Raw genomic sequence first — 26673 nt, 5'->3', positions numbered from 1 at the left:
ATGATGGCGGCAGCAGTGATAAACAAGAAATCGCCACAGGTTGTTCTGGAGGAAAACTAAGTTGGCTGTGGATTTCATCATGCCTAAGGTTTTGGGCTTCTCTGGTGACTCAGATGGTAAAGAATCTTCCTGCACTGCAGGAGACACAGGTTTGATTCCTAAGTCAGGAAGATCCCTTGGAGAAGGGAACGGCTACCCACTCCAGGATTCTTGCCTGGAGAATTCCATGGATAGATGAACCTGGCAGGCTACAGTCAACGGGTTCACAAAGAGTTGAACCCAACTGAGCAACTAACACTTTCATTTTCAAAGAGTATATGAGGCACTTCCTTGATGGTCCAGTGGTTAAAAGTCCACCTTCCAATGCAGGGGATTTGGGTTCCAACCCTGGTTGCGGAACTGAGATCCCACATGCCATGGAGCACCTAAGCTCACGCTTCACAGCTAGAAAGTCTGTGAGCTGCGATGAAAGATTTGCTTGATTCAGTGAAGATCCGGAGTGCTGCAACTAAGACTCAACACAACCAAATAAATAAATAAATACATGGTTTTTTAAAAAAGAATATATGAATACCCCACAACTTTGCTGTTTAGAGGCACGTAAAATTTTGCATATCTTTAGAAGAAATGTAAGTTATTACTGTTTTAATTTCTTCAACTCTCAGTAAGCTTGAATATCTGTTTATAATTTATGAACTTTTTTTCCTGATCAATCATTAATGTTTTAAAAAATTGTGACTTTCACCATTTAGAGGTTTCTCGTTTTTATTAGTTAGCTCTGTCAACTTTTTCCTTTACACTTCTGGATTTCATGTCATGCTCAGAATTTTATAAGAAAAAGGTAAGTTGCAAGAAAGTGTGAATAGAATTACCTCATCTTTAGTTTTTTTTTTTTAAAGAAAGAAAGCATATGTGTATTCAGGTATATATTCTTAAATGACTATTTACACAGAAATATCTGGAATAACGGACTTCCCCGGTGGCTCAGCTGTAAAGAATTTGCCTGCCAGTGCAGGAGATGTGGGTTTGATCCCTGTGTCAGGAAGAGCCCCTGGAGAATGAAATGGCAACCCATTCCAATATTCTTGCCTGGAAAATCCCATGGACAGAGGAGCCTGTTGGGCTACAGTTCATGGAGTTGCAGAGTCAGACATGACTGAGCAACTAAACAGCACAAGCTGGAATGACATATTTTAAGTCAGTGGTTCTCAAACTGAGCGAGTATCAGAATCACCTGGAAGGCTTGTTCTAACACAGGATACTGGGCCTGATTCAGTGTTTTTGATTCAGCAAGTCTGGGGAGGGACCTAAGAATTTGTGTTTCTAACAAGTTCCCAAGTGAATCTGGTGCTGCTAGCCCATGGACAACACTTTGAGCACTGTTGTTCTAATCCAGTAAAGGGAATTATCCATGGGAAGTGGCAGTAAGGAAGTTTGTTTTTTTACTTTATTCACTTCTTTAAGAAGCAAGAATTTCTTTGATAGTTAAGGGGAAAAATGAGATTTTTAAAGACTTGCATGTAAAAGAACAGACAAGTATAGTGTTTTATCCAAATACAATCCTTGAGAAGGAAATGGCAACCCACTCCAGTATTCTTGCCTGGGAAATTCCATGGACAGAGGAGCCTGGCGGGCTGCAGTCACAAAGAGCCAGACACAACTGAAGCGACTTAGCACGCACACACACACATGACACATTATTACCAGGCACTTTGTCGGGACACACAAGGTTCACCTCAGGTTGCCATGCAGTAGCGCTGGATGAGTTTAAAGGCCAGACTCATACCATTGGAATTTGACCTAGAAATGCATTGTGCTCAGAAAGCTGCAAAGTAATAATTTAGGAGTAGAGGAAGGACATGTGTTGAGAGAGAATGTGGTGGAGAGGAGGCAGGGGTGCAAGAAAAGTAGGACAAATCTCCAGGGATGACCTAGGTGGAGGACAGTATGTCTATGTTTTGGAGTCAGATAGATCTGGGTTCAAATCCTGGCTTTGGACATCTCACTTACTCTCCGAGTCTCAATTTCCTCATCTATAAAATCAGGATATTAAACACCTCGCACTTCGCCTAGTATGCAGTTGGTGCTCAGTAAACAGAACACTGGGATGCTTTGGCCATGTGAGGAGCCCAAATGGCCCAGCCCACCCGGCCTGCCTTACTCAGGTGAAGCCTCTACCCCCACCATCACAGCAGCCCTGGTTCAGGATGCAGCCCACGAGAGAAGACCCCAGATTGCTCTGGCTAGGAGCTGTGTGGGGCTTCCACAAAGGTGGGTTTCAGGTTCTTGGTTTTCAGCAAGCAGAAGGGGGCTGTACATACCCCAAAGGAGATGTAGGCACCCAGCAGGCTGCCGGCAATGGTAGCGTAGCCTCCAGTCATGACAACGTGGATTTCAGAGAGTGTCATGTCTGCCAAGTAGGGTCGGATGAGTAGAGGAGCCTCGGTCTGCAAACAGGAAAGACGTCAGACAAGCAGAGCCGGCCAGGCCAGCACAGGGGGCATTAGAGATGTCCTCACTCCTTGGGAGTGAGTGGGACACAGTGAGGACTGGGGGACCCCAGGGGAAGAGACAGTAGGGAGGGGTGAGGACCAGCATCTGAACTTGACTAAACCTCTCAGAACCTTGGCAAAAGCCAGGCTCTGTCAAAGGATCCCCAGCCCTTCCTTCTGACCTGATAATGCTCCCCTGCGTCCAGTACCTCCCACGTGCAGGCACTCAGCTAAGCACCTCACACTCATCACTTCCAACCTTCTGGGAAGGAAATGATCATCCCCATGTTCCAGGAGAGCAGAAGATCACAGAGGTTCAAAGAATTGCCTCTGTTCAAGCAAAGGACCAGAAGCAGATATAACTCCATCTGAACTTCTAATAAAGATGAGGGGGTTGCCAGAAAAAAAGGAACCGGAGCACAGATGGCACGTTTACCGCAGAGCACATGGGGAACCCAGAGTCATTCAGTTACTCATTCAATAAATAATTCTAGCACACACTGTGTTCCAGACTGTGCTATGGAAGAGGGAGAGGGATGGGGGGAGGAAGAGGGCAGGTGGGCAAGCCGGGGTAAGCAGTGGACCTCAGTAGGGAGCGGCATGATCTGACTTGTGTGTTTTTTCTTTTTGCTACGTCCCACGGCATGTGGGATCTTAGTTCCCCAACCAGGGATCAAACCTGCACCCCCTGCATTGGAAGTGCAGTCTTAACCACTGGACCACCAGGGAAGTCCTGACTTGTGTTTTTAAAGGGCCACTCCAATGTGTGTGTGTGAAGGATGGACAGTAGGGGCAGTGGTGGTGGCAGGGAGAGCAGAGAGGAGGCGACTGCAGTGTCCCAGTGAGAGACAAGGGTGGTTCACAGCAAAGGAGAAGAAGGGCAGCGGGGCAGGTCTGGGATGTGGTGTGGGGCAGAGCTGGGAGGACTTGCTGATGGACTGGGAGCAGCTGGGAGCAAGAGAAGCAGAGGGAGGAAGGATGACGCCTCAATTTTTGTCTGAAAAACGTCATGGAAGACACCGCCATTTACTGTGAAGGGAGAGATTCGAAGACAAAGGAAATGGCAATCCACTCCAGTATTCTTGCCAGGAGAATCCCATGCGCATGGGGTCGCAAAGAGTCAGACACAGCTGAGCGACTATCTCTCTCTCTCTCACACACACACGCACATACACATGTGTGTGTTGAGGGAGGAACTCAAGGGTTCCGCTTGTTTAGACTTAGCCTAGTGAATTATCTGGGCTTCCCAGGTGGCTCATCGGTAAAGAATCCACCTGTAATGCAGGAGACACAGGTTCAATCCCTGGGTTGGGAAGATCCCTTGGAGAAGGAAATGGCAACCCACTCCAGTATCCTTGCCTGGAGAATCCCGTGGACAGAGGAGCTTGGTGGGCTACAGTCCATGGTATTACAGAGTCAGACATGACTTAGCAACTAAGCTCTAATGAATTACCTAAGGATATCCAAGTGGAGGGTCAAGGGAGCAGTGGGATGTATACCAGACTGGAGTTTCGGGAGAAGAAGTATTTAAGCCATGGGTGGGGGCAGGGGGGAATCCTCTAGGAACACGAGCAGACAGAGAAGAAGAGGGCCCAGGCCCACCAACGTTGAGTTTGAAATGATACTGCTAATTCTTGAAGGCTCCCTACCCCCACCCAAGTTAATTCACCTTCAGAACTCTTCACAATCTAAGATTTGTATTTCTCAACAAAAACCACGGATTATATTTGCAACATCTCATATAAAGTAAATGCTGATACTGAAGTATCTTTTCCTCTTTGCCTCATTTTGAACATCTAAGGGACCCTGGACAATTTATCTGAGGGCACATCTGTCTTTTAAAGAAAAAAACACAAAAAACCCTTGAAATCAATACACTTGGATCAAAGCAAAAAAAAAAAAAAAAATTGCAGATATTCTCCGAAGTTTCCTCAACTGCCCATAGTTGTCATACTTTGGCAAGTATGTCTTTCTGGTGACATACATGTTGGGCAGGTGGGCCAGGGTTCTGCAGTGGTCACCACGTCACACCCTTAGGAGGGCCAGGCCTTCTGAAAGGGACTCAGGACTGATAGTCCCTTCAGAGTCAAAGTTATATTGGAAAATATTCTTTCAGAAAGAGACAGGGGGAAAAAAGACAAACTAATGATGTGGAAGGAACCCCAACCAGGAAGAAGAAGACGTGGATTCTAAGTCCTGGCTTATATTGTGGGATCTTGGCAAGCCAACCCTGGACCTGTTTTCGCATGTATAAAAGGAGAACTCTGGGCTCTGTCTGTAGGATTCATGAGCCTCTAAGCTGAAGACAGCTTTCACCTAGGATAGAAGGTGGTGGGAGGTCCCAGGTAGACATCATCCTCTTTGGCTTGGCCCAGGCACAGAGTGTATTCCCCAAGGGAGCATCTCTAGGACCCTGGTGACCCTGGTAGGAGGTCTGATGATGGAAGCAGGGCTCTAGGGATGCGGGGCCGCCACCTTCCTTGGGGACAGGAGGCTGCAGTACCCACCTGGCTCACAAAGATGTTCCCAGCCACACTCAGGGTCTCTGTGGCTGTGGTGCCCATGGTGATCTGCATCAGCCAGGAGATCTGGAAGGAAGCAGGATGCTCTCTATGAATTGACATCAGCAAGCCCCAGAGGCAGAGATAGCCAAGGTGGAAGTACCATAAAAGCCTTCCTTCCAGCCCCGTTAGGACCTCCTCATCTACATTTCCCCAAAGATCCATCCATCTCCTCCTTCCATACCTCCATTGATGAGGGCTTACCACCCGTGAAAAACGGATTCCCTGGTCAAGTATAGGGCTTCCCTGGTGGTTCATAAATAAAGAATCTACCCGCAATGCAGGGGACCCATCCAGGTTCCATCCCCGGGTCAGGAAGATCCCCTGGAGAAGGGAATGGCAGTCCACTCCAGTGTTCTTGCCTGGAGAATCCCATGGATAGAGGATCCTGGAGGGCTGCAGTCCATGGGGTCACAAAGAGTTGGACACGACTGAGTGACTAAACACACACATTGGTCAAATATATTTGAGAATTGCTGTATACACACATACCTTGGAGATGGCCAACACTTGTCAGCTTAGCAAAGGCTCTGAGAACTCCTGCATGAAACTTGTTTAAATTTGTTTAGTCCAGCATCTAGGTTAACTTCACAAAATTATTTGACCAAGGGACTTCCCTGGTGGTCCAGTGATTAAAGCTCTGCACTTCCACTGCAGGGGATGTGGGTTTGATTCCTGGTCAGGGAACTAAGACCCCACATGCCATGCAGAGTGGCCAAAATTTTTTTTTAAAAACAAATTATTAAAAAAATAAATAAATAAATAAAAACAAATTATTTGACTATGGGATCCCTTTACCTAGTAGCATTTACTAGTCTGCTGTGAAACTAGAGTTTTTGGAGAAAGGCTTTGGGAAACACTGTATTAAAAAGTTCTTTCTTTAAAAAAAAACAAAAAATTAAAAAATAAAAAATTTTTAAAAATTTTTTAAAAAGTTCTTTCTTGGGAATTCCCTGGTCAAATATAGGGCCATAGAGTCCGGTGGTTAGGACTCTGTTCTCACTGCTGAAGGCCCGGGCTCAATCCCTGGTTGGGGAACTGAGATCCTGCGTGCTGTGTGGTATGGCAAAAGAAAAAAAAAAGTCCTTTCTTTCAATCAACATGAAATCTGCTTCCCTGGAATTTCTTTCCACTGCAAGTACCTCTCAGGCTGACTTTCCCCTAATCCTTCTTCTCTAAGTGTTTAGAATCCTACCCCTAACCTCCTTCACCCTGGCCTTCTCTTTCTGACCCTTCATCCCCACTTCCTTCAGCCATTCTATGGAAGGTGTGATCTCAAGCTCTCTCTCACACTGACAGTTTGTCAGAGCCCCTTGGTTGAACACATTTTCCAGATCTGGGGATAACTGCCACACTCATGGGCTTCCCAGGTGGGCTAGTGGTAAAGAACCTGCCTGCCAATGTAGGAGATATAAGAAACACAGGTTCGATCCCTGGGTCAGGAAGATTTTCTGGAGGAGGGCACGGCAACCCACTCCGGTATTCTTGCTTGGAGAATCCCATAAATAGAGGAGCCTGGTGGGCTATGATCCAGAGGGTCGCAAAAAGTTGGACACGATTGAAGCAACTTAGCACACGTGCCACCCTCATGCCTGCCATGCACTCGTAACATAATCACAGGCTCCATTTCTGGCAGCTGCCTGATGTACTGGTTTATTCTGAGCTCAATCAGCTAAAACCCTCAGCATCTCTTGCCAGGTCCAATGCCTTCCAATGCTGTCTCCTGCATCCTGGTTTCGTGCGGCAGATTTTATGAACATAAGCACAGGATTTGACATTTATATCAGCTGAGTCTGGCCCATGTGGCCCACTGCTCTCAAGATCTTTTTGGTATAAATTATTTTTTCCCCCGCATGCGGGCGTGCTGTCATTCCAGTCATGTCTAACTCCTTATGACCCTATAGACTGTAGCCTTCCAGGCTCCCCTAACACTTCTAACACTTCTAATGCAGCCTCAATTCTATAAACTACCCCCTCCAAAGACCCCATTGGATTGTGGTGCCAAGTCTCCTTAGTAGCATGACAAGAGACTCTGTGATAAGGCGTTTGGTTAGTAGTAGACTCTGAGAGGGTGTTGACCCTGGGATCAGGGGATGCTGGGAGGTCCAGTCTCTCAGAGCAGGGGGTCTGGGAGAGTTTGGGCTTGGGAAAGCAAGGCATTCTGGGAGAGTGTGGGCCTGGACCAGGACTTTGGGAACTCACCTTCATTATCACCCACTGCATGAGGCCCACATAGTAGAGAACTGACATGGCACAGCTGAAGAAAACAATGATGGGCAAAACCTGCCAGGAAAGAGCACAGATCTCTGGGTTAAAGCAGATAGGTGGCAGGATACCATGCAGGACCCCAGTCGGAGACCACAGTCGGCCCACTTCCTCCAAGAGCCTGCGACTCAGAGAACCGACAGGGTCAGGGGAGCAGCTCTGAATCCAGTGTGTGGAATTCCATATGGGACCACTCTGGAGGCAGCTGTCCTCTCTGCTCCTCTCTGAACATTAGCCATCTAGGCAGCTGTCCCTGTGGTAGAGGGGGAGGACTTGAGTTCACCACTTTTTAAGATAAATATAGATTTATTTATTTGACTGGACTGAGTCTCAGTTGTGGCACTCAGGGTCTTCAGTCACGGCATGTGGGATCTAGTGCCCTGACCAGGGAAGGAACCCAGGCCCCCTGCATTGGAAGCAGGGAGTCTTAGCCACTGAACCACCAGGGAAGTTCTGAGCCCACCACTTTTTATCACCTGCTGATGGGGAGGAAGTGACCACCTCGCAGGTTGTTGTAAAGGTTTAAGGATCTGGCTCAGGGCCCAGCATTTTGCGCAGGGTCTGTCCTCCACCCCGGGTTCAGTCCCTGGCCCATGACGCTGGCCTTAACCTCTTGCTGTGCTTCGGGCTTCAATCAGAGGCCCTCATCTCTCTAGTGTTCTACTTCTGCTTGGTGCCGGCGAGCTCCAAATGACTCTTATTGTGGACCAGTCACCCGCATTTCCTCCTATCACCCCATTTCCTATTTCCAGGCTTGCCACTGCTCTTCACTGACTCCAAGTCTCTACAATTCTTCCTTCAAAGCTTCCTCACATCCACTCCTCCCCGGAGCCATGTGTTCCCCACCCCCAGTGCTTCCTGACTGCAGACTGACTTAGAATAGCAAGGACTGGCAACAATGTGAACATCCTTCAGTGAAGACAAGTGTGATGACCTATGGTGTGGCCATGCACTCAAGTCAGGAATCGAGAGTGAGGAAGCCCGTTCTGAGCAGTGTGGGATGATTTTGAAGATAGGTTGTGAAAGGGAAAAAGGGAAGGTGTAGAACAGGAAGCATGGTGTGCTACTTTATGAGTAAGAAAGTGGGGGTGGCATTGTGGGTGCTCTTGTAGGCACAGATATCATTAGATGAATATGCAAATGATCAGGAATGGCAGCTACCTTGGGGATGGAAGTGGGTGACTTGGGGATCGGGGTGGGAGGGATACTTGCGTGCATGCTCAGTCACTTCAGTCATGTCCAACTCTTTGTGACCCCATGCACTGTAGCCAGCCGGGCTCCTCTGTCCATGGGATTTCCCAGTCAAGAATACTGAAGTGAGTTGCCATTACTTCCTCCAGGGGATCTTTCTGACCCAGGGATCAAATCCGCGTCTCCTGATTCTCCTGCATTGACAGGTGGATTCTTTACTACTGGGTCACTGGGGATGCCTGGGAGGGAGACTTACTTTTTACCAAATCCCCATTTGTACAGTTGGAACGTGCTATCTGGTCCAAACAGCTTTAAAATAATAAGTTATACAGAATTAGTAGCCCACAAGGCTCATCTGTCCATGGAATTCTCCAAGCAAGAATACTGGAGTGGGTTGCCATCTCCGAGGGATCCCATCTCCGAGGGATCTTCCCAGCCCAGGGATCGAACCTGTGTCTCCTGCATTGCATGCAGATTCTTTAACATCTGAGCCACCAGGGAAAGCCAATAATGTGGTAAGCTAAAATGTAAAGTGAGGAAAGTGGAAAATTAAAAGTACTGGTGGTCCAGTGGTTAAGAAACCACCTTCCAGTGCAGAGGATGGGGGTTTGATCCCTGGCTGGGGAACCAAGATCCCACCTACCTCGGGGCAACTAAGCTAGCAAGTTGCGACTACTGAGCCCATGCACTCTGGAACCTAAGCTACAACTAGAAAGAAGCCCTAGTGCTGCGATGACGAGCAGGGGTGCCAAGATGAAAGATCCCACATGCCGCAACTAAGACCCAGTACAGCCAAAAAGAATAAATAAACAAATATTTTAAAATAATTTTTAAAAATAAAAGCATAGAAAGAAGGCTGGGAGGCACACACCCAAATAGTCAAAGTAGTTGCTCCCATGTGCTAGGACTGTGGGCATTTTGTTTTCTTCTTTCTCCATTTCCAGTATTTCACCTGCTTTTCTGATAAGAGGCAGACCCTTCTCAAGGGAGGGCAGCACAGGCAGAGGAGGGCTTTGGGGGAGGTTCATTTGCACTCACTGGGTTCGAGATACCTGGGGAGCATGCAAGTGGAAGGAGGGGTGCAAGGGCCAGGAGCTCAGAGGAGGGTCCAGGCCAGGCCTTGGCTGAATGCATGTTGAGGCTATGGGTCAGATGGAAACTTCCCTGGGTGACAAGAGTAGTGACCGAGGACAGGGCCCTGGGGTCAGCGTTCCTGGAGGGTTAGGGGAGAAGGAGGGGTGCGTGGTGGAGGCAGAGAAGAAACAGAGAGGTCCGAGAACTTCTAAGACAGGGTGCGATGGAAATCGAGGGCAGCTTTCCTAGAAGAGACCGTCCAGCAACAGTGCCAGATGCATGCATCTGAGAACTCTGGAAAAGGTAAGGACTGCGAGGGATGCTTGGCACCTGGCGATTCCAGGGTCCCTGGTGACCTAGGTGAGAGCAGTGTCAGGGGGATGGGCACAGAGGCCGGGTAGGAGTGAGCCCAGGAGGGAGGAGGACACGAGGAGGTAGAGACCATGAGGAGGTAGAGACCACAGGACAAGCAACTCTTTTGAGAAACTTAGCTATGAGGGCAGGAAGAGGGGCTGAGTAGACTTCCCTGGCGGTCCAGTGGCTAAGGCTCTGCGCCTCAGCGCAGGAGGTGTGGGGTGAATCCCTGGTCAGGGAACTAGACCCCAGGGTTCACATGCCACAACTGAAGATGGTGCATGCAGCATGCTGCAATGAAGAGGGAAGGTTCCATGCACCTCAACTAAGACCCAGCACGGCCAAATAAATAAATAACTTTCTTTTTTAGTTTATTTTTTTTACAGAGGACTGTTGAAAGGGGTGAGGGGTGGAGGAAGAATCATTTTCATTTTTCAGAAGAGAGAGTGTTGAGCAATCAAGTTCAAGCTCCAGTTCAAAATGAACTGGGACCACAGCGCAGTCCCTGATGAGAGCAGAAACTCTGCCCAAGCAGCTCTCCTGGAGAAGAGAAACAAGCCTGGCAAAGGCAGTTTTCCCTCTCCCTTCCCAAATGAATGCCACGGGTTTTATCTAGACCTGCTCCCCTCACGTCTCTGTCACCAGCTTTGCTGCCCAGGAGGTGTCACCTGACAGGAGACCCAGGCACTGAGTGGTGAAGCCCTCCCCTGGCCGCCTGCTGCTGGACACGCCCCCAACACCAAATGTGGTGACGGCATTCTCCTCTCCCCTGGAGTGAAACGCAGGGAGGATCACGTATTGTCTAGGACCGCCTCTCCAATCCATCATGCGAGGGACCACTAGGCAGCCTGGCGGGTTTGCCTGGATGGCCCAGGCCAGGGAGAAGAGGCCCCCGGGGGCAGTGGGACTGACTGCAGAACTGGGATTTCTCCAGGCAGTGACCTAGAGACATTTTCTAGCTCTGAGACGGGGATCTTTGGTGGAAAGGCAGCTGTGACTGTCTGGGGAGGGATGATGTATGAAGGAGAAGAGAGGTAATTTCTAAGGTGGGACATTCAATACTAAGTAAGGTCCCTGGGAACTTCCCTGGTGGTCCAGTGGTTAAGAATCTGCCTTCCAATGCAGTGGAATACAGGTTCAATCCCTAGCCAGAGAACTAAGATCCCGCATGCCACGGGGCAACTAAGCCCGTGAGTCACAACTACTGAGCCCGTGCTCTAGAACACATGCTCCCCAACAAAAGAAGCCACTGCAGTGAGAAGCCTGAGCACTGCAACTAGAGAGTAGCCTCCGCTTATTGCAACTAGAGAAAGACAGCACGCAGCAACAAACACCCAGTGCAGCCAAAAATAAGTTAATTAATTAAATAAGGTCCCTGAGTCCAATACGATCTCCCAGTCCAGGAAATAGCCCTGGGCCCTATAGTATGTGAGATGGCTGAAGACAGGGCAGGCAGCTGGGCCGTGCTGCCGTGTGAAGGAGGAGGAATGTGCCATTAAGCCCCGCTGCTTGTGAACTGTGCAGTCCTGCCATGAGCCATATCCCCAAGGTGTAGTGACTCGAGGATCCTCAAAGCAACTGAAAAGTGAAAGCATTAGTCTCTCAGTCGTGTCTGAGTCTTTGTGACCCCCATGGACCATAGCCTGTCAGGCTCCTCTGTCCATGAGATTCTCTAGCCAAGAATACTGGAGTGGGTTGCCATTCCCTTCTCCAGGGATGTTCCCAACCAAGGGATCGAACCTAGGTCTCCTGCATAACAGGCGGATTCTGAACCATCTGAGCCACTAGGGAAGCCCCAAAGCAACTAAGTTCAACGTAAATTCACTTCACAGTGGAAACAGTGAGGCCGTGAGGTATTGGTTATCTATCCAAGGTTACACAGCTGCAGAGACAGGTACCTCCTGGCCACTAAGCAGATTGCCAAGGACCTTCCATGATCCTAAGGAACTATTACCTGGGGCCAGTCCTGGAGCCTCATTTCTCTGTCTTAAGGAGAGGCATTCTCTCTAAGGGAAAGCCAGAGTCTGCAGTAGCCTCGAGTTCATCCTGATCACTGCTTCATGGGCCCACTAGTACCAGCGCTCACCCTTACTTAAGGGAGAAGGAAGTTACAGCACCTCTAAGCCAGTGGTTCCCAAGGTGTGGTCCCTGGCCCAGCAGCATCTCCTGAAAATTTGTCAGAAATGCAGATTTTTGAGCCCCACCCCAAGAGTTTCAGAGTCAGTCAGTCTGGGGTGGCCCCGAGAGTCTGGCCTTTCCAGATGCTGCTGGTCTGGAACCATACACCATACACTAAGAACCATTGCTCTAGAGTCTAGACCAGACCCTCTGAGCAGACGCCACCTCCTTCCCCAGAAGCAAGCTTTGAAGGCAGGACTAAACCCACTGGGGACCTGGCCCTGCTGCTTTCTCTCCCTGAAGGGAGCTGAGCCAAGGCTTCTGATGACTTCCCAAGGCTGTCCCCACAGCCCCCCTACACCTGGCTCCCAAAGCCTAAGCCTATGGACAGAGCCTAGTCACCAGCCCCAGGCCATGACAAACCACAAAAGCCCAAAGCTTGAAAATTCCTCAGGGGAGACTGCTGGTAGGTCCACCTCGCCACCAACATTACAGAAAGGCACAAGGGACCTGTTCCAAGGCCAGAAAACCAGGGCAGGCCTCCTGATTTCCTGCTCATGCAGACACCACCACCACCACACTTCCTTTCCATTCCCTCCTCTGGAAATTGTGCTCACTGTGGTTACCAGTGGACCCTTAATGACTCAATCCAACAGCACCTTTCAGTCCGTGTGTGTGTGTGTGTGTGTGTGTGTGTCTCAGTCGTGTCCGACTTTTTGAGACCCTATGGACTGTAGCCCGTGAGGCTCCTCTCTCCATAGGATTCTCCAGGTAAGAATACTGGAGTGGGCTGCCATCTCCTTCTCCAGGGATCAAACCCAGAACTCTTGCATTGTAGGCAGATCCTTTACCGTTTGAGCCACCAGGTAGCCCAGGTCTTATCTTACTTTTTTGGTCAGATTTGGCATTGATGACTACTGGGCACTGCATAGGCTGCAATAGGCAGACACCCCAAAACCCTGGGGAGATGAAAATGTTTTCTTTCTCCCCAGGGGTTCCTCAGGGAGAACATTTCAGCAGCACTACTGAGCTTAGTGAGTGTGTCATGTTCCAGAGGCTGGAGCGACAATAAAGAAAGGAGTGAGCGAGTGCTCCTGACCGGCCAGGCCCAGGCAGGGTGCAGGAGCCTGGCGGGGAGAGGTGATCGTGTGGGTGGAAAGTTACTAGAAGGGGGATGGAGCCAAGGAGGAATGACTAATCATGATGCTACTGCCAGGAGGTGGCTGCCACGTCAACTGGGCCGGGGGAGATGGAGGGTTGAAGGAGTCCCGGGCAGACCTGGCTTCCTGGAGAAGTGACAAGCTGAGCCCTGGCCCAGCAGGAAGCAGCCTGAAGTCTGAAAATCTGAGTGAGCTTGGAGACTTCCCCAGGCTGACATGGGCCAGTAGCCCTGGACTAGGGCCACATGATTCATGGGAAGGATGGAAAGAAAGCCCTTGTCTTCCGCTCAACTCAGCACTAACAAAGCCATCTCCCAGCCGGAGGACAAACCCCACACTCAGCAAGTGTGTGTGTGTGTGTGTGTGTGAGAGAGAGAGAGAGAGAGAGAGCAAGAGAGAGAGAGCAAGAGAGAGAGAGCGATGCAGGAGTGCAGGGTGTGAGTGAGATTCTGTGATTAGGAAATATGGTTGAGAAAGGGAGTCCTATTGCCATGAAGCATCTATCTGAATTCGTCCCTCCTTCTGGCCTGCCTTCACTAAGGAGGCCACTGGCTAATACACTGGCCAGGAGTTTGGGTGGAGGACAGGGCATCCTGGGGGCCAGGGAACAGTTAGTATTTGACTAGCAAGTGCTGAGCCTCGTTAATGATAAACCCACCTCTCTTTGTTTTTTCTCTCTTGACTGAACATCCAATCTCAAAGTCTTTAGCAACTGTGAATAGGTTTTAACTTTATCACTATTGTTGTTAAGGATGCTTTTTGTATTTAAAAGGGAGACCTGATGTCACTGACTTTTACTTAGTGTGAGGAAGAAAACAGCATTTAATTACAAATCCAACAACCCGGTTCTAGCCCTGCCTCCCTCTTAACCCACTAGGTAGTTGTGCCCAGGTCACTGCTCCTCTCTGTGGTGTGGTCTGAGCATCTGTGATATAAAGAGGAGGCCTGAAATCCCCAGCACTCCCTCTTAGCCCAGTGGTCTAGGAACCCCCAGTTCCAAAGTGTAATTCAGGGAGAGCTGCAAGTAGCAGGTATGTGCAAATTCTTCTAGAAAGGGAGGAAAATAACAGTCAAAGTGTTAGTCACTCAGTCGTGTCCGGCTCTTTGCGATCCCATGAACTGTTAGGCTTCTCTGTCCATGGGATTCTCCAGACAAGAATACTGGAGTGGGTTGCCATTCCCTTTTCCAGGCGATCTTCCCAACCTAGGGATCAAACCCAAGTCTCCTGCATTGCAGGTGGATTCCTTACCATCTGAGCCCCCAGGGAAGCCCCAGGAAGGGAGGAAAGATGCACAACTAGCCCTGGCGAGGGGGTGGGCCCAGCAGCAGGCTGGGAAGGTGACACCTTCAGGGCTGAAGTGGGAGAGAACAAGGGGGCGGGGGCTCTGGTGGACAGCCCAAGGCCTCCTCCCTCACTTCTTTTGGTAACAAAGTTTTACTTTCCTTTGGGAAACCACCCTAACTCCACTCTCAGCCCGGAGGCTCCAGGTTTGGTGCATCACAGTGAGGTATCTTCCCTGGCTACAGTTCAAGGATGGCATACACCCGCAAGCCAGCCTAAAAAGAGCCCACTCTTGGATTTCTTACTGGGCTAGTGGAAAACAGGCTCTCTCTCTCTCTGCTAAGGTTGCTAAGCTGGTTGGATATAAGCCTGGTATCTCCCTGCCACAATCTCAAGGGTGCTTCTCCAAGACTAAAGCTAAAGCCAGTGCTAAGAGCATAGAACCTGGGGACGTCCCTGGCAGCCCAGTGGTTAAGAACCCACCTGCCAGTCAGGGGACACGGGCTCGGTTTCTAGTACGGGACGATCCCACATGCCCAAAAGCGACTAAGCCCGTGCTGTGCTTAGTCGATCTGCTGTGTCTGACTTCTTGCGACCCCATGGACTGTAGCCCACCAGGCTCCACAGTCCATGGAATTCTCCAGGCAAGAATACTGGAGTGGGTTGCCATTTCCTCCTCCAGGGGATCTTCCCGACCCAGGAATTGAACCCAGGTCTCCTGCATTGCAGGCAGACTCTTTACCCACTGAGCAATGAGGGAAGCCCCACAACTAGTGAGCTGTGCTCTGGAGCAGGACTTGCAACTACTGAAGCCTGAGAGCCTACAGCCTGTGCTTCTTAATGCAGTGAGCCTCAACAGAGTAGCCCCTGATCTCCGCAGCTAGACAAAGCCCATGCAGAGCAACAAAGACCCAGCGCAGTCAAAAATAAATGAATAATTAAAAAAGAGAGAGAGACATTTTCTATTAAAAAAAAAGAAAAGAAGAACACAGAACCAGGATATAAGCAAGGCAAATCCCAGGTGATGTTGGATACTTGGATCCAACGGGACATGAAGTCTCTGGACTTCTCAATTATCAGAATTAATCTTGCTTTTTTGTTGTTTGTTTTTGCTTCATTTAATCAGTCCATTTGAGTGGTACTTCTGTTATTTACAACTGATCCAGTCAGGAGTTGAGCATCCCACTCAGGAAGGACAGCCTAGACTCCCAAATGTGGCCGCACCTTACAGCTGGGAGGGACTACAGATCAAAGGGTTCATGTCTTTGCTGTTCCTCCCAGGCAGGTATGGTATCTGCCATCTGCACCCTTCTATCCTAGAGAAGAGACACTCATTTGGAATATAAGGGCACCCTGTAAATGGAACTGCTGCAGGTCCTACAGGAAACTGTCTGCCTGGTTTCTATAAGGAGGGAGTTAATAGTCCTCAGCAGCTTGTCCTCAGCAATTATCCTTCAAATGATGAGTTTTGGAGGGTGGCTTTCACTCAGTCAGAGCACCTGACTCCCCAGCTTTGGGTGGGAACAGGAGATTACAGCCCTTCCAATTCCAGTATCCCATGCCCTGGCCTTAGTGACTGGGCCAAGAATGGTCACATGACCCAAGGCAGATCAATCTGAAGCCTACCCTGGAATTTTTTAACTGGAGCAGGCAGAGAAGAACTGGCCTAGTTCTGGGTGACATGCTGTAAGCATGAGTATCTGGTGTTGTTGGGAGCCAGGAGGAGATCTGGTATGAAAGAGTGAAGCTGACACTCTGGGATGAGCAGAGACTGGAGGCTGAGGGCCGTGAGCCTGGCCACTCCGGGGCCCTGGTTTCAGCTGGCACCAGCTCTATCTTGCTTCAGTTAGTGAGCCAAGAAACAGTCTTCCCTTTCTCCTCCCTTGAAAGCAAATTTCAAGTGAGTTTCTGTCACTTGCAACAAAATGGACCTGAGAAATACTGTTTTCTTCTAAACCAAGGGAAAAACAAAGACCCAAGGTGTGGGGCCTCTTCATTTCCACTGTCTACCAAGGAAAGGGCCCTGATATCAAGGCACAGGAGCTAATAAGCAAGAGCATCACACCTGTTCCAATCTTGATTCTAATACTAGCTTTATGAACTTCCACAAGCAAAACCCCTCTGAACCTCAGTATCATCATCTGTAAAAAAGGGATAATAATATTATTTCCCCCATTGTTGCTTTGCAGTCACTAAGCCAGGTCTAACTCTTTTCAACCCCATGGACTGCAGCATGCTGGGCTTCCCTGTCCGTCACTATCTCTTGGAGTTTGCTCAGACTCATGTCCATTGAGTTGATGATGCCATCTGACCATCTCATCCACTGTTGCCCCCTTCTCCTCCTGCCCTCAATCTTTCCCAACATCAGGGTCTTTTCCAATGAGTCAGCTCTTCACATCAGGTAGCCAAAGTATTACTTCCAAAGAATATTCAGGGTTGATTTCCTTTAGGGTTGACTGTTTTGATCTCCTTGCAATCCAAGGGATTCTCAAGAATCTTCTCCAGCTATTTTAAAGTGAGTGCCTGACATACAGTCCTCACTCCATAACTGGTAGCTGTTCCTATGACTTCCTTTCCCTAAGCTTTTCTGCTCTATTCCACCAGAATCTCAGGTCAGAGTGGTACAATCTCAGATTTCTAGGGGTCCTGGAGCTTGCTGCAAAGCCTGTGTGTAGTTATTGGCTCCAGGGATTTGGGAAGCTCTGGCCTCTGCTGGGGAGGTTTGAGGAAAGAAGAGCTCAGCCCTGGTCTTGGGCCAAAGCACATGCTGCTCAGGAACACACAATCATGGGAATGGTGACCCAGCCAGAGGGAGACTGGCTGTGTGGGAGTCCAACTCTCTGCCAAGGGCTCACAGAGCCAGTCATTCCCAGCAGGCAGAGAGACTTCCCATGTGCACAGAAGAATCATCATTTATTCATCTCATCATTCAGCAAAAAGCAGTGTCCCAGGCACTGGGCAGGGTTTTTTCAGGGCTTGAGGTCAGTTAACCAACACTAGCGTAAAAACCAGACTGAGAGTCAAAGAATTGATGCTTTTGAATTGTGGTGCTGGAGAAAGACTCTTGAGAGTCCCTTGAACAGCAAGGAGATCAAACCAGTCAATTCTAAAGGAAATCAACCCTGAATATTCATTGGAAGGACTGATGCTGAAGCTGAAGCTCCAATACTTTGGCCAGCTGAAGGCAAAGAACTGACTCACTGGTGAAGACCCTGATGCTGGGAAAGATGGAGGGCAGGAGGAGAAGGGGGTAACAGAGGATGAGATGGTTGGAATGCATCCCCAAACTCAACAGACTTGAGTCTGAGCAAACTCCAGGAGATAGTGAAGGACAGGGAAGCCTAGCATGCTGCACTCCATGGGGTTGCAAAGAGTCAGACAAGACTTAGTGAGAAAGGCTTTGTGCTCAAATAGCTAAACGTAAAACACAGGTGGCAGTAATGGTAAAGAATCCGAGTGCCAATGCAGGAGATGCAAGAGACATGGGTTTGATCCCTGGGTCAGGAAGATCCCCGGAGAAGGAAAAGGCAACCCACTCCAGTATTCTTGCCTGAAAAATCCCATGGACAGAGGAGCCTGTTGGGTACAGTCCATGGAGTTACAAAGAGTTGGATATGACTGAGTGACTAAGCATGCAAGAGCAAACACAGCTGCAGCAGGTGGAGCTTAAGTGATGAGCTTCATACAGCTGGCCTCTCAGCCGCATCCCCCTCCCCCGCCTTTGTTCCCCAGGGTGACCTCTCTTCTGGACAGTGGCGGTCTGGTGGTCCCTGAGTCCTCAGCTGGTTGTGAGGCAGCCTCCTCGCTGGCCCCCTATTCCAAGCATCCCAGCTACAACCCTCCCTCCCTACTATTGAAATCACAACCACCCCAAAGCTCCAGTCAAGTTCTTCTCTGCTAAAAAATCTTCAATAACTCCTCATCTCCTGGGGGACAAAATCCAGGTGCCTCAGCCTGGCATTTAAGACTTTTTTTTTTTTTTTTTTTTTTTGCATTTAAGACTCTTAAAGGCCTTCCCTGGTGGCAAAATGGATGAGAATCTGCCTGCCAATGCATGGGACACAGGTTCGATCCCTGGCCTGGGAATGTTCCACATGCGGCAGAGAAACTAATCCTGTGCGTCGCATCTACTGAGCCTGTGTGCCGCAACTACTGGGCCCTCATGCTGCAACTGCTGAAACCCATTTGCCTAGAGCCCATGCTCTGCAACAGAGAAGCCACCTCAATGAGAAGCTTGTGCACTGCAACAAGAGAGAAGCTCCCACTCTCCGACAGAGAAAGCCTGCTTGTAGCGATGAAGACCCAGCACAACCAATAGACAATTAAATAAAAATTTTTAAAAGATATGGCCCCACCACACTTGCAGTTTATCCCCTAATCCATCCTTTCCTTCAAATAGCTTACACACCCACTGAACTGAATTATGCCCTATTATGTTACACGGCCCAGCACTTTCTCACCTCCACACCATTGCCCAGGCATTGCTTCTTCCCACTTATCTCTGTGTGTCCAATTTTTTTCTTGCCCTGAGGCTCCAATTCAAACACCACCTCCTTCAGGAGGCATTCTCACTGTCCTTATTTTTAAACCTTTCTCCCTAAATGGGCACCCCAGGCACTTTCCTTTGTGCCAGTTACACTTGAACCTGGCTGCCTGGGGAGGTCGAATTGCAGGGTGTTGTATGTTTGCCTTGAAAAGTCTGAGAAGCCACCAACTGCCATTTCTCTGTTCGGTGGACGTGACAAGTCACCCTGGAGCAGGACTTCACTGCTCCTCCCTGAAACCCTGAGTGGCCCCTACGTGGAGATTCAGATGTGAAGGGAGCCGTCCCTCCCAGCCTCAGCCCTAGGAGGATGGTGTTAGGGGACCTTTGGAGGGGCTGCCAGAGGCTGCCCCTCTGATCATCTCTCTGCACAGAAGTGATCTCAGAAAAACATGATGGACAAATTTGTCCTGAGAGGACGGGAACCTGGTCCCTGTCACTTTCCTCCCAAGGCTGACATTACTAGAACCCTTGGATGGAGTGGACGTTTCTCAGAGAGCTGCTAGGGCCAAGAGACACTGAAGCCCCCAGAGGACCTCACCCTGAGTCAGGGCTGGGGGCGGGCTGGAGGTGTCTGGACTCACGAACTGGCTTGACACCAGCTCAGAAGGCGATGCCAAGTCGATGACTTGTGCTAGAAACTTCTGAGACCCAACACCCCCAGCAGGATGGGGAGGCTCTGGGAACAATGGCTGAGTGATGGCAAAAAGCAAAAATCTCTGGAACTGATCCTTCATGGTAGCCCCACAGTGACAGTGGTCCAGGACATGCTAGAGTGGGCGGCACCAATTCCCATCTGTGCTGCTATGGCAACAGGGCAGAAACTGGGGCCAGCTAGTGGGGAAGCGGGGCCCAGGGCTCGCTCTCTCTCTCCACCTAGCAATCGGAAGTGAAACGCAAGCCTGAAGCAGCCTCAGGGTCCTGAGACAATTTGGGTGTGAGGCAGGTGGAGAAGCTACACTTGAGTTCATACTAGAGACACGTGGGTGCCTGGGCAGTCAATTGGACAAAGAAGAAATATAACCACAGTTCCACCCGGAAACAGTGACGCAGTCCCACCATCAAATGCTCAGCACTGGCTTCCCTGTTTTAAATTAGGGCTGGGAACATCCTGGTGGTCCAGTGGATAAGAATCCGCCTGCCAATGCAGGGAACATGGGTTCGATCCCTGGTTTGGGACGATTCCACATGCCATGGAGCAATTAAGTTGGTGTGCCACAGCTACTGAGCCTGAGAACCACAGCTACTGAGCCTACATGCTGCAGCTACTGAAGCCCTCAGACAGCAGACAAGACCCAGCGTGACCAAAAATAAATAAATAAAAATTAGGGTTGGGGCTCTACAATTACACAATAGTTTTTGAGTCTTTATCTCAGTTTCCTCTATAATATTTTGCACTGCAGTAAGTCAGAAAAACAAATATCAGATATTAATGCATATATGTGGAATCTAGAAAAATGGTACAGATGAAACTATTTACAAGGTAGAGAGAGAGATGGAGACATAGAAAACAAACAAATGCATGGATGCCAAGGAGGCAAAGGAGGGGTGAGATGACTAGGGAGATTGGGATTGCCACATATACACTACTATGGATGAAATAGATAACTAATGAGAACATACTGTATAGCACAGGGAACTCTACTTAGCACTCTGCTGTGACCTAAATGGGAAGGAAATACACAAAAGAGGGGATATATGTATACATATAGCTGATTCACTTTGCTATACAGTGGAAACTAACATAATACTGTAAAGCAACTATAGTAAAAATTTTTTTAAAATATATTTTGCACTGTGGAAGACACATAATATACACTTGCTGAAAGGAGGAAGGCAAGGACTGTAGTTCTAGGAGAATCCAGAGGAAGGACTTGGAGCTTGCAACTTATCAGGGCAGGCTTCCTGGCAGAGGTGGCTTGGGAGGGGCCTGGAAGGAGGAGCATGCGAGAGGATCATATGTCCCTGTCGCATGTCAGGGGCTAAGGTCACAGCAGATTCCATCCACATGTCCCCACCTACTTTCCTCAGCCTCAACCTCCCAGCAATTCTACTACTGGGGGATTCATTTTTTAGGAAAATAATACAGATATACCTTACTTTTGCAAGTTTTCCAAAATATACTGAAAACATACCCCCAGGTAAGCACATTGCCAGGCCCCTCCCAGGACCCCAAGGTTTAAGCCTCATTAACTTCCGGTAGCTGGGCTCCACTAGCAGGAGCCCTCCCCCTCCACTGGGCCAGGCTTGGACGCCCCACTAGCTGGAGGCACCCGGCAGAGGCTGCTAAATGCTTTGTGAGCCAAGAGTCAAGCTGACCTGAAAGGCAAAGACATCCTTGATCAGAGCCTCCCCAAACACGAAGCTGGAACCGGACTCAGTGTAGCTCAGGAAGACCTGAAAGGAGAAAACAAACAAATCCAAACCCAGGAGTGAGGCCAAAAAGGGCAGAAGGAGGAAGCAGCAGCAAGGGAACCAGGTTGGGGTGACCTGGAGGAGCCTTGCCTGCTCCCCATGCCTTCCCAGCAGCCCAGGAGAGGAGAAAGTCTTGGAGGCTGCAAGATGAGCCCCCAGGCCGTGGCCTTAGAGTGGGGGCACCATGTGTGTCATTAAAGCCACACTTGCTCCTTCTGAGCACATCTTTCAGAAGAGACAATTGTAAAGAGATACTCTGAGATGAGAGTTGTTGGGACAAGAACAATGAAGAAGAGACAGAGGAGGAGGCAAACAGTGAGCTCCCTGGAGAAGGCGGTCAAAGGTGGTGCCCCTGTGCCCCCCTGCTGAGGGCACAGCCCCAGCCTGTCCCACCCCGGGCTCCTGGCCTTGGCGTTGCAATCTGGCCACCCTTCTATAAGAGCCCTGTATTTATTTAGGACCAGAATCTGCACTGTGACCACAGGCCAAGTCACTTCTGTTGCCTGGGCCTCAATGCTCCCATTTATAAAATGAGGAGTGTGCCTAAAGCAGCAATCTTCCCAGGTGGCGCTAGTGGTAAAGAACCCACCTGCCAATGCAGGAGACAGAGAGATGTCAGTTCTATCCCAGGTAGGGAAGATCCCCTGGAGGAGGGCATGGAAACCCACTCCAGTAATTTTGCCTGGAGAATCCCCATGGACAGAGGAGCCTGGAGGGCTACAGTCCGCTGGTTGCAAAGAGTTGGACATGACTGAGTAACTGAGCACGCACGCCCAGAGCAGCGTCTTTTTGCATCACGACACCCATGCAGGTATCCTTGGTGTGGCCAGAGGGTGGGCCTGGGCAGAGCCTGGACATGTGGGTTCTCCCCCCCCCGCCGAAGCCCTCCCTGTAGAGAGTGCATGGAAATTCGAGATAGTGAGAGAGGGATGAGTATAGTATCAACCTTGCATCCTCCATAACTTATATTTTAAGAAGTAAATCATGAGTGCCCAATGATGTGAAGGAACTTAATGATACTCAAAAATGGTTAAAATGAAAAAAACAAGGTTAAAATGATAAATTTTGTGTTATGTGGTTTCATCACAATAAATGAAATTTTAAAAGCCTAACTTCAACGAACTGAATATTATTTTTAAACACACATACACTCCAATACTTTGGCCACCTGATGCAAAGAGCTGACTTGTTGGAAAAGACCCCGATGCTGGGAAAGATTGAGGGAAGGAAGAGAAGGGGGCGACAGAGGATGAGATGGTTGGAAGGCATCACGGACTCAGTGGATGAGTTTGAGCAAACTCTGGGAGATAGTGAAGGACAGGGAAATCTGGTGTTCTGCAGTCCATGGGGTTGCAAAGAGTCGAACGTAACTGAGTGACTGAACAACAACAACACATATATAAACAAAATCACTTTCAATTTTTAAAGCACTTTTAACTATTATAAGTTCCTTTCCTGATGAGGACCGAGGGCAACAAGCCTTGGGCCTGGGTATCCTAGGAACCTTCCTGTTTTGAGATTCTCTTCCACATCAGGCCACCCTCTGAAAGGACTGCTTGTTTGGGCAGGTTGGACCAGGCCTGAGGGAAGCAGTGGCTGTGCTGCCCAGCCTCCCACTGCCCAGGGGTCAGGGGCCCCACACACACCCACCATCCTGGTTGCAGTCCCTCTGTATGGCCACCTCCCTCCAGCTCAGAGGCTTCTCCTCCATCCCCTGGCAACCCAAGACGCCCAGGCAGCTACACCCCATGTACACACCTGGATCTGGTCGCCCAGCCACTGAAATGCAATAAACCCTGGTTCTGTTCTGATGACGATGAGTCCGAGTACAAATTGCAGTCCAAGACCCCAGAACACAGCCCGCCAGGACACCTGCCACCCGAGAGAAAGGTCCAGGTGAGCTCGGCACCTGGGGAGGTCCACAGGGAGGAGGTGGGTGAGGGCAGAGGGCACAGCACTGCTGAGGGGCTCTGGGAGCTTCGGTCAGCCTGTAGGATGAGGGCTGGACCCAGCCGGAGCTGTGGGCCTGTTGTCGATGGTTACATCCTCCATGGAGTGCAGAACAGGCCACAAGGCAGCAATGGGTCTGGGCAGTGGGCAGGGGCAGGGCCAGATCTAACCAAGGACCAGCCGGGAGCCACGGCACTTGGTCCTGGGGAATCGCTGGGTGGGTGGAACCGTGGCCTCAGAGCCTGGCCTCAGCGTAACCTTTGTCTGTCTGGACCTTCCCCATCTCTCCCACATCGTCAGGGCTCTGACCCTACTCTGACCCCACTCCCTCCAAGCACTTCCTCCTCCCCAGCAGAAGGGAGCTGGACACCTAACGGCTGGATAACCTCTCGGCACTGCGTGACTTCTTAGCAGTGATCCCTTTGTCTATGTGTGGCTCTGGAGTCTGGGGGGAGGTGTTAACCACTCTGTGAAACAGGGAGGGGACCTGACGCTGGAGAGAGAAGGGGCTGACGCCCCCTCTTGGCCTGACAGCTAAGCACTCACTGCGCGGTGATGCTTTGAGAAGGCAAAGAGGAGGCCAACGAACACGCAGATTCCGCCAAAGGACACCAGCTGCTCAGGCCGCCGAGAGGTGTCCAGGGCCAGCCACAAGACCAGGCCCAGGAAAGCAGCAAGGGCTAGACCCCTGCAGGGGAGGGGCAGAGAGTCATTACTGTCAGTATCTCCCCACGCCCACACAACAGCACCCAGGGCCCCAGAGAAGGGTACTCAGGGCTAGTGGGAGGAGAAGGGGGAGAGTGCTGTGTGGCCCCGGACAGACCACCTAGCCTCTCTGAGCCTAGTTTCCTCATCAGGTAAAGGAAGCCAAAGACCCTTCCCACCCCCAATTCTCAAGATTGCTGAGAGAACTAAATCAGAGGATGTGAGTACTCAGCTTAGCATGGTGCCAAGCACACTGCAGGAATTCTCAAAGCTGCAGTGATGCTCAGCTCAGCCAGCCTCTGGCCTTGCCAGGGTAAGGTGGGGTCTGTGTGGGCTGGAACTCAACGCCACGGGCCATGGGTTCAGCTCCCCTAAAGCCCAGAAGTGGTGGTGTCAATCAGGGATGCAGAGCTGAGTACCTGAGACCAATGACCGAAAGTGACTTTTACAGCCATGTCTCCTTCCCTGGGGCTGGGATCTGCTTGTCCAGGAGTATGTCTGTCTTCCTGTATTAGTAGCTCAGTCATGTCCAACTCTTTGCAATCCTATGAACTATAGCCCACCAGGCTCCTCTGTCCATGGGATTCTCCAGGCAAGAATATTGGACTGGGTACCTATTCCCTTCTCCAGGGAATCTTCCCAAGTCAGTGATAGAACCTGGGTCTCCCACATTACAAGTGGATTCCTTACCGTCTGAGCTAGCAGGGAAGCCCTGAATGTCCAGGGGGCAGCCTAACAATTTAAGAGCCCAGGTTCAGCGTCTAACCCTGACCCAGTCTTCAACTCCCTGGGTACTATTAGCCACAGCTGAAGTTCACTGAGCTCCTATGTGCCAGGAACCATGCTGAGTGCTGAGGGACCTATAGTAACTGTCCTCGTCCTAGAGATGTAAAAATGAATTTGCCCATGGCCACCTGTCTAGAAAGCAGCAAAGCTGAGGTTCAACCCAGGCACTCTAGCAGCAAGTCTGTTCTTTTAACTAGTTCTATGTATAGTCACCAGCTGATAAGAGAAGGACCCAGGAGCTAAACTTAGGCAAGTTAATCCCAGAGCTCACTGTTTATTTCTGGTGTGTTTTCCAAACTCCTATTATGCCAGTTCCATTGGCGTAATTTCTGCCTTGTCTTTGAGACACCTGTATGCCTCTTTACTTACTGTTATCCTTGAGGTTAACTGGTGTTATAAAAACTTAATGCATGTTTGGAGGTTTATTTTGGGGGGGGAGAAGGTTTTTTCTTTTATTCTTACAGCTGTAGGTTTTAATTGTATTTTTCTAATTTTTTTAATTGTATTTTTCTAATTTTTAAACTTTTTTTAAATAAACTTTTTATTTTATATAGGAATATAGCTGGTTAACAATGTTATGATAGTTTCAGGTGCATAGCAGAGTGACTCAGCAATATATATATATACACATGCATCCATTCTCCCCCAAACTCTCCTCCCACCCAGTTTCAGGTGCATAGCAGAGTGACTCAGCAATATATATATATATATATATATATATATATATATATATATACACATGCATCCATTCTCCCCCAAACTCTCCGCCCAACCAGGCTGACACATAACATTGAGCAGAATTCTCTGTGCTATACAGTTGTTCTTTGTTGGTTACCCATTTTAAATATAGCAATGTGTATATGTCCATCCCAAACTCCCTAACTATCTTTCCCCCTGGCAATCATAAGTTCATTCTCTAAGTCTGAAGGTCACAAAGATTTTTCTGCTGTTTTCTTAAAGTAGTTATATAGTTTCAGGCTTTACATTTAGGTTTATCATCTATTTTCAGTTAATTTTTTAATATAATGTGAGGCATGGATCAAATTCACTTGTTTCTCTCCTCCTTCCTCTTCCTCCTCCTTCTCTGCTTTCTTCTACCTATAGATATCCCATTGTTCTGGCAGAATTTGTTAAGCTGATTATTATTTCTTCACTGAATTGCCTTAGCACTCTTGTCAAAAAAATCAACTGGTTTTATATATGTAGGTCTATTTCTGTACTCTGTTCTGTTCATTGATCTATTTGTCTGTCTTGACGGCAACAACACATTGTCTTAATTACTGTATCTTTATAATGAGTGGAAAATTCTGAAAGAGATGGGAATACCAGACCACCTGATCTGCCTCTTGAGAAACCTGTATGTAGGTCAGGAAGCAACAGTTAGAACTGGACAGGGAACAACAGACTGGTTCCAAATAGGGAAAGGAGTATGTCAAGGCTGTATATTGTCAGCCTGCTTATTTAACTTATATGCAGAGTACATCATGAGAAATGCTGGGCTGGAAGAAGCACAAGCTGGAATCAAGATTACTGGGATGAAATATCAATAACCTCAGATATGCAGATGACACCACGCTTATGGCAGAAAGTGAAGAGGAACTAAAAAGCCTCTTGATGAAAGTGAAAGAGGAGAGTGAAAAAGTTGGCTTAAAGCTCAACATTCAGAAAACTCAGATCATGGCATCTGGTCCCATCACTTCATGGCAGATAGATGGGGAGACAACGGAAACAGTGTCAGACTTTATTTTTTGGGGCTCCAAAATCACTGCAGATGGT

General features: G+C 49.1%; 1 protein-coding gene across 2 annotated transcripts in view; it reads right to left on the bottom strand.

Moving 5' to 3' along the window:
- The window catches only part of SLC28A1 (solute carrier family 28 member 1), a 107425-nt gene that overhangs the window by 65065 nt on the left and 15687 nt on the right, over positions 1–26673 (bottom strand). Inside the window, exons 6-11 of one of the 2 annotated variants that reach the window (XM_065906399.1) lie at positions 23953–24094; positions 23215–23328; positions 21361–21438; positions 7256–7336; positions 5000–5080; positions 2322–2447 (exon numbers count right to left, since the gene is read on the bottom strand). In XM_065906399.1, the coding sequence (XP_065762471.1) occupies positions 2322–2447; positions 5000–5080; positions 7256–7336; positions 21361–21438; positions 23215–23328; positions 23953–24094 (622 nt within the window). The remainder of the gene's footprint in view (positions 1–2321; positions 2448–4999; positions 5081–7255; positions 7337–21360; positions 21439–23214; positions 23329–23952; positions 24095–26673) is intronic. The other variant, XR_010659118.1, reaches the window with a different exon arrangement.

The sequence above is a fragment of the Muntiacus reevesi genome, chromosome 15, assembly GCF_963930625.1.
Source record: "Muntiacus reevesi chromosome 15, mMunRee1.1, whole genome shotgun sequence".
Classification (NCBI taxonomy): Eukaryota; Metazoa; Chordata; class Mammalia; order Artiodactyla; family Cervidae; genus Muntiacus; species Muntiacus reevesi.
The sequence above is the reverse complement of the archived record's forward strand: the minus strand, read 5'-3'. Positions and strand labels throughout refer to the sequence as shown.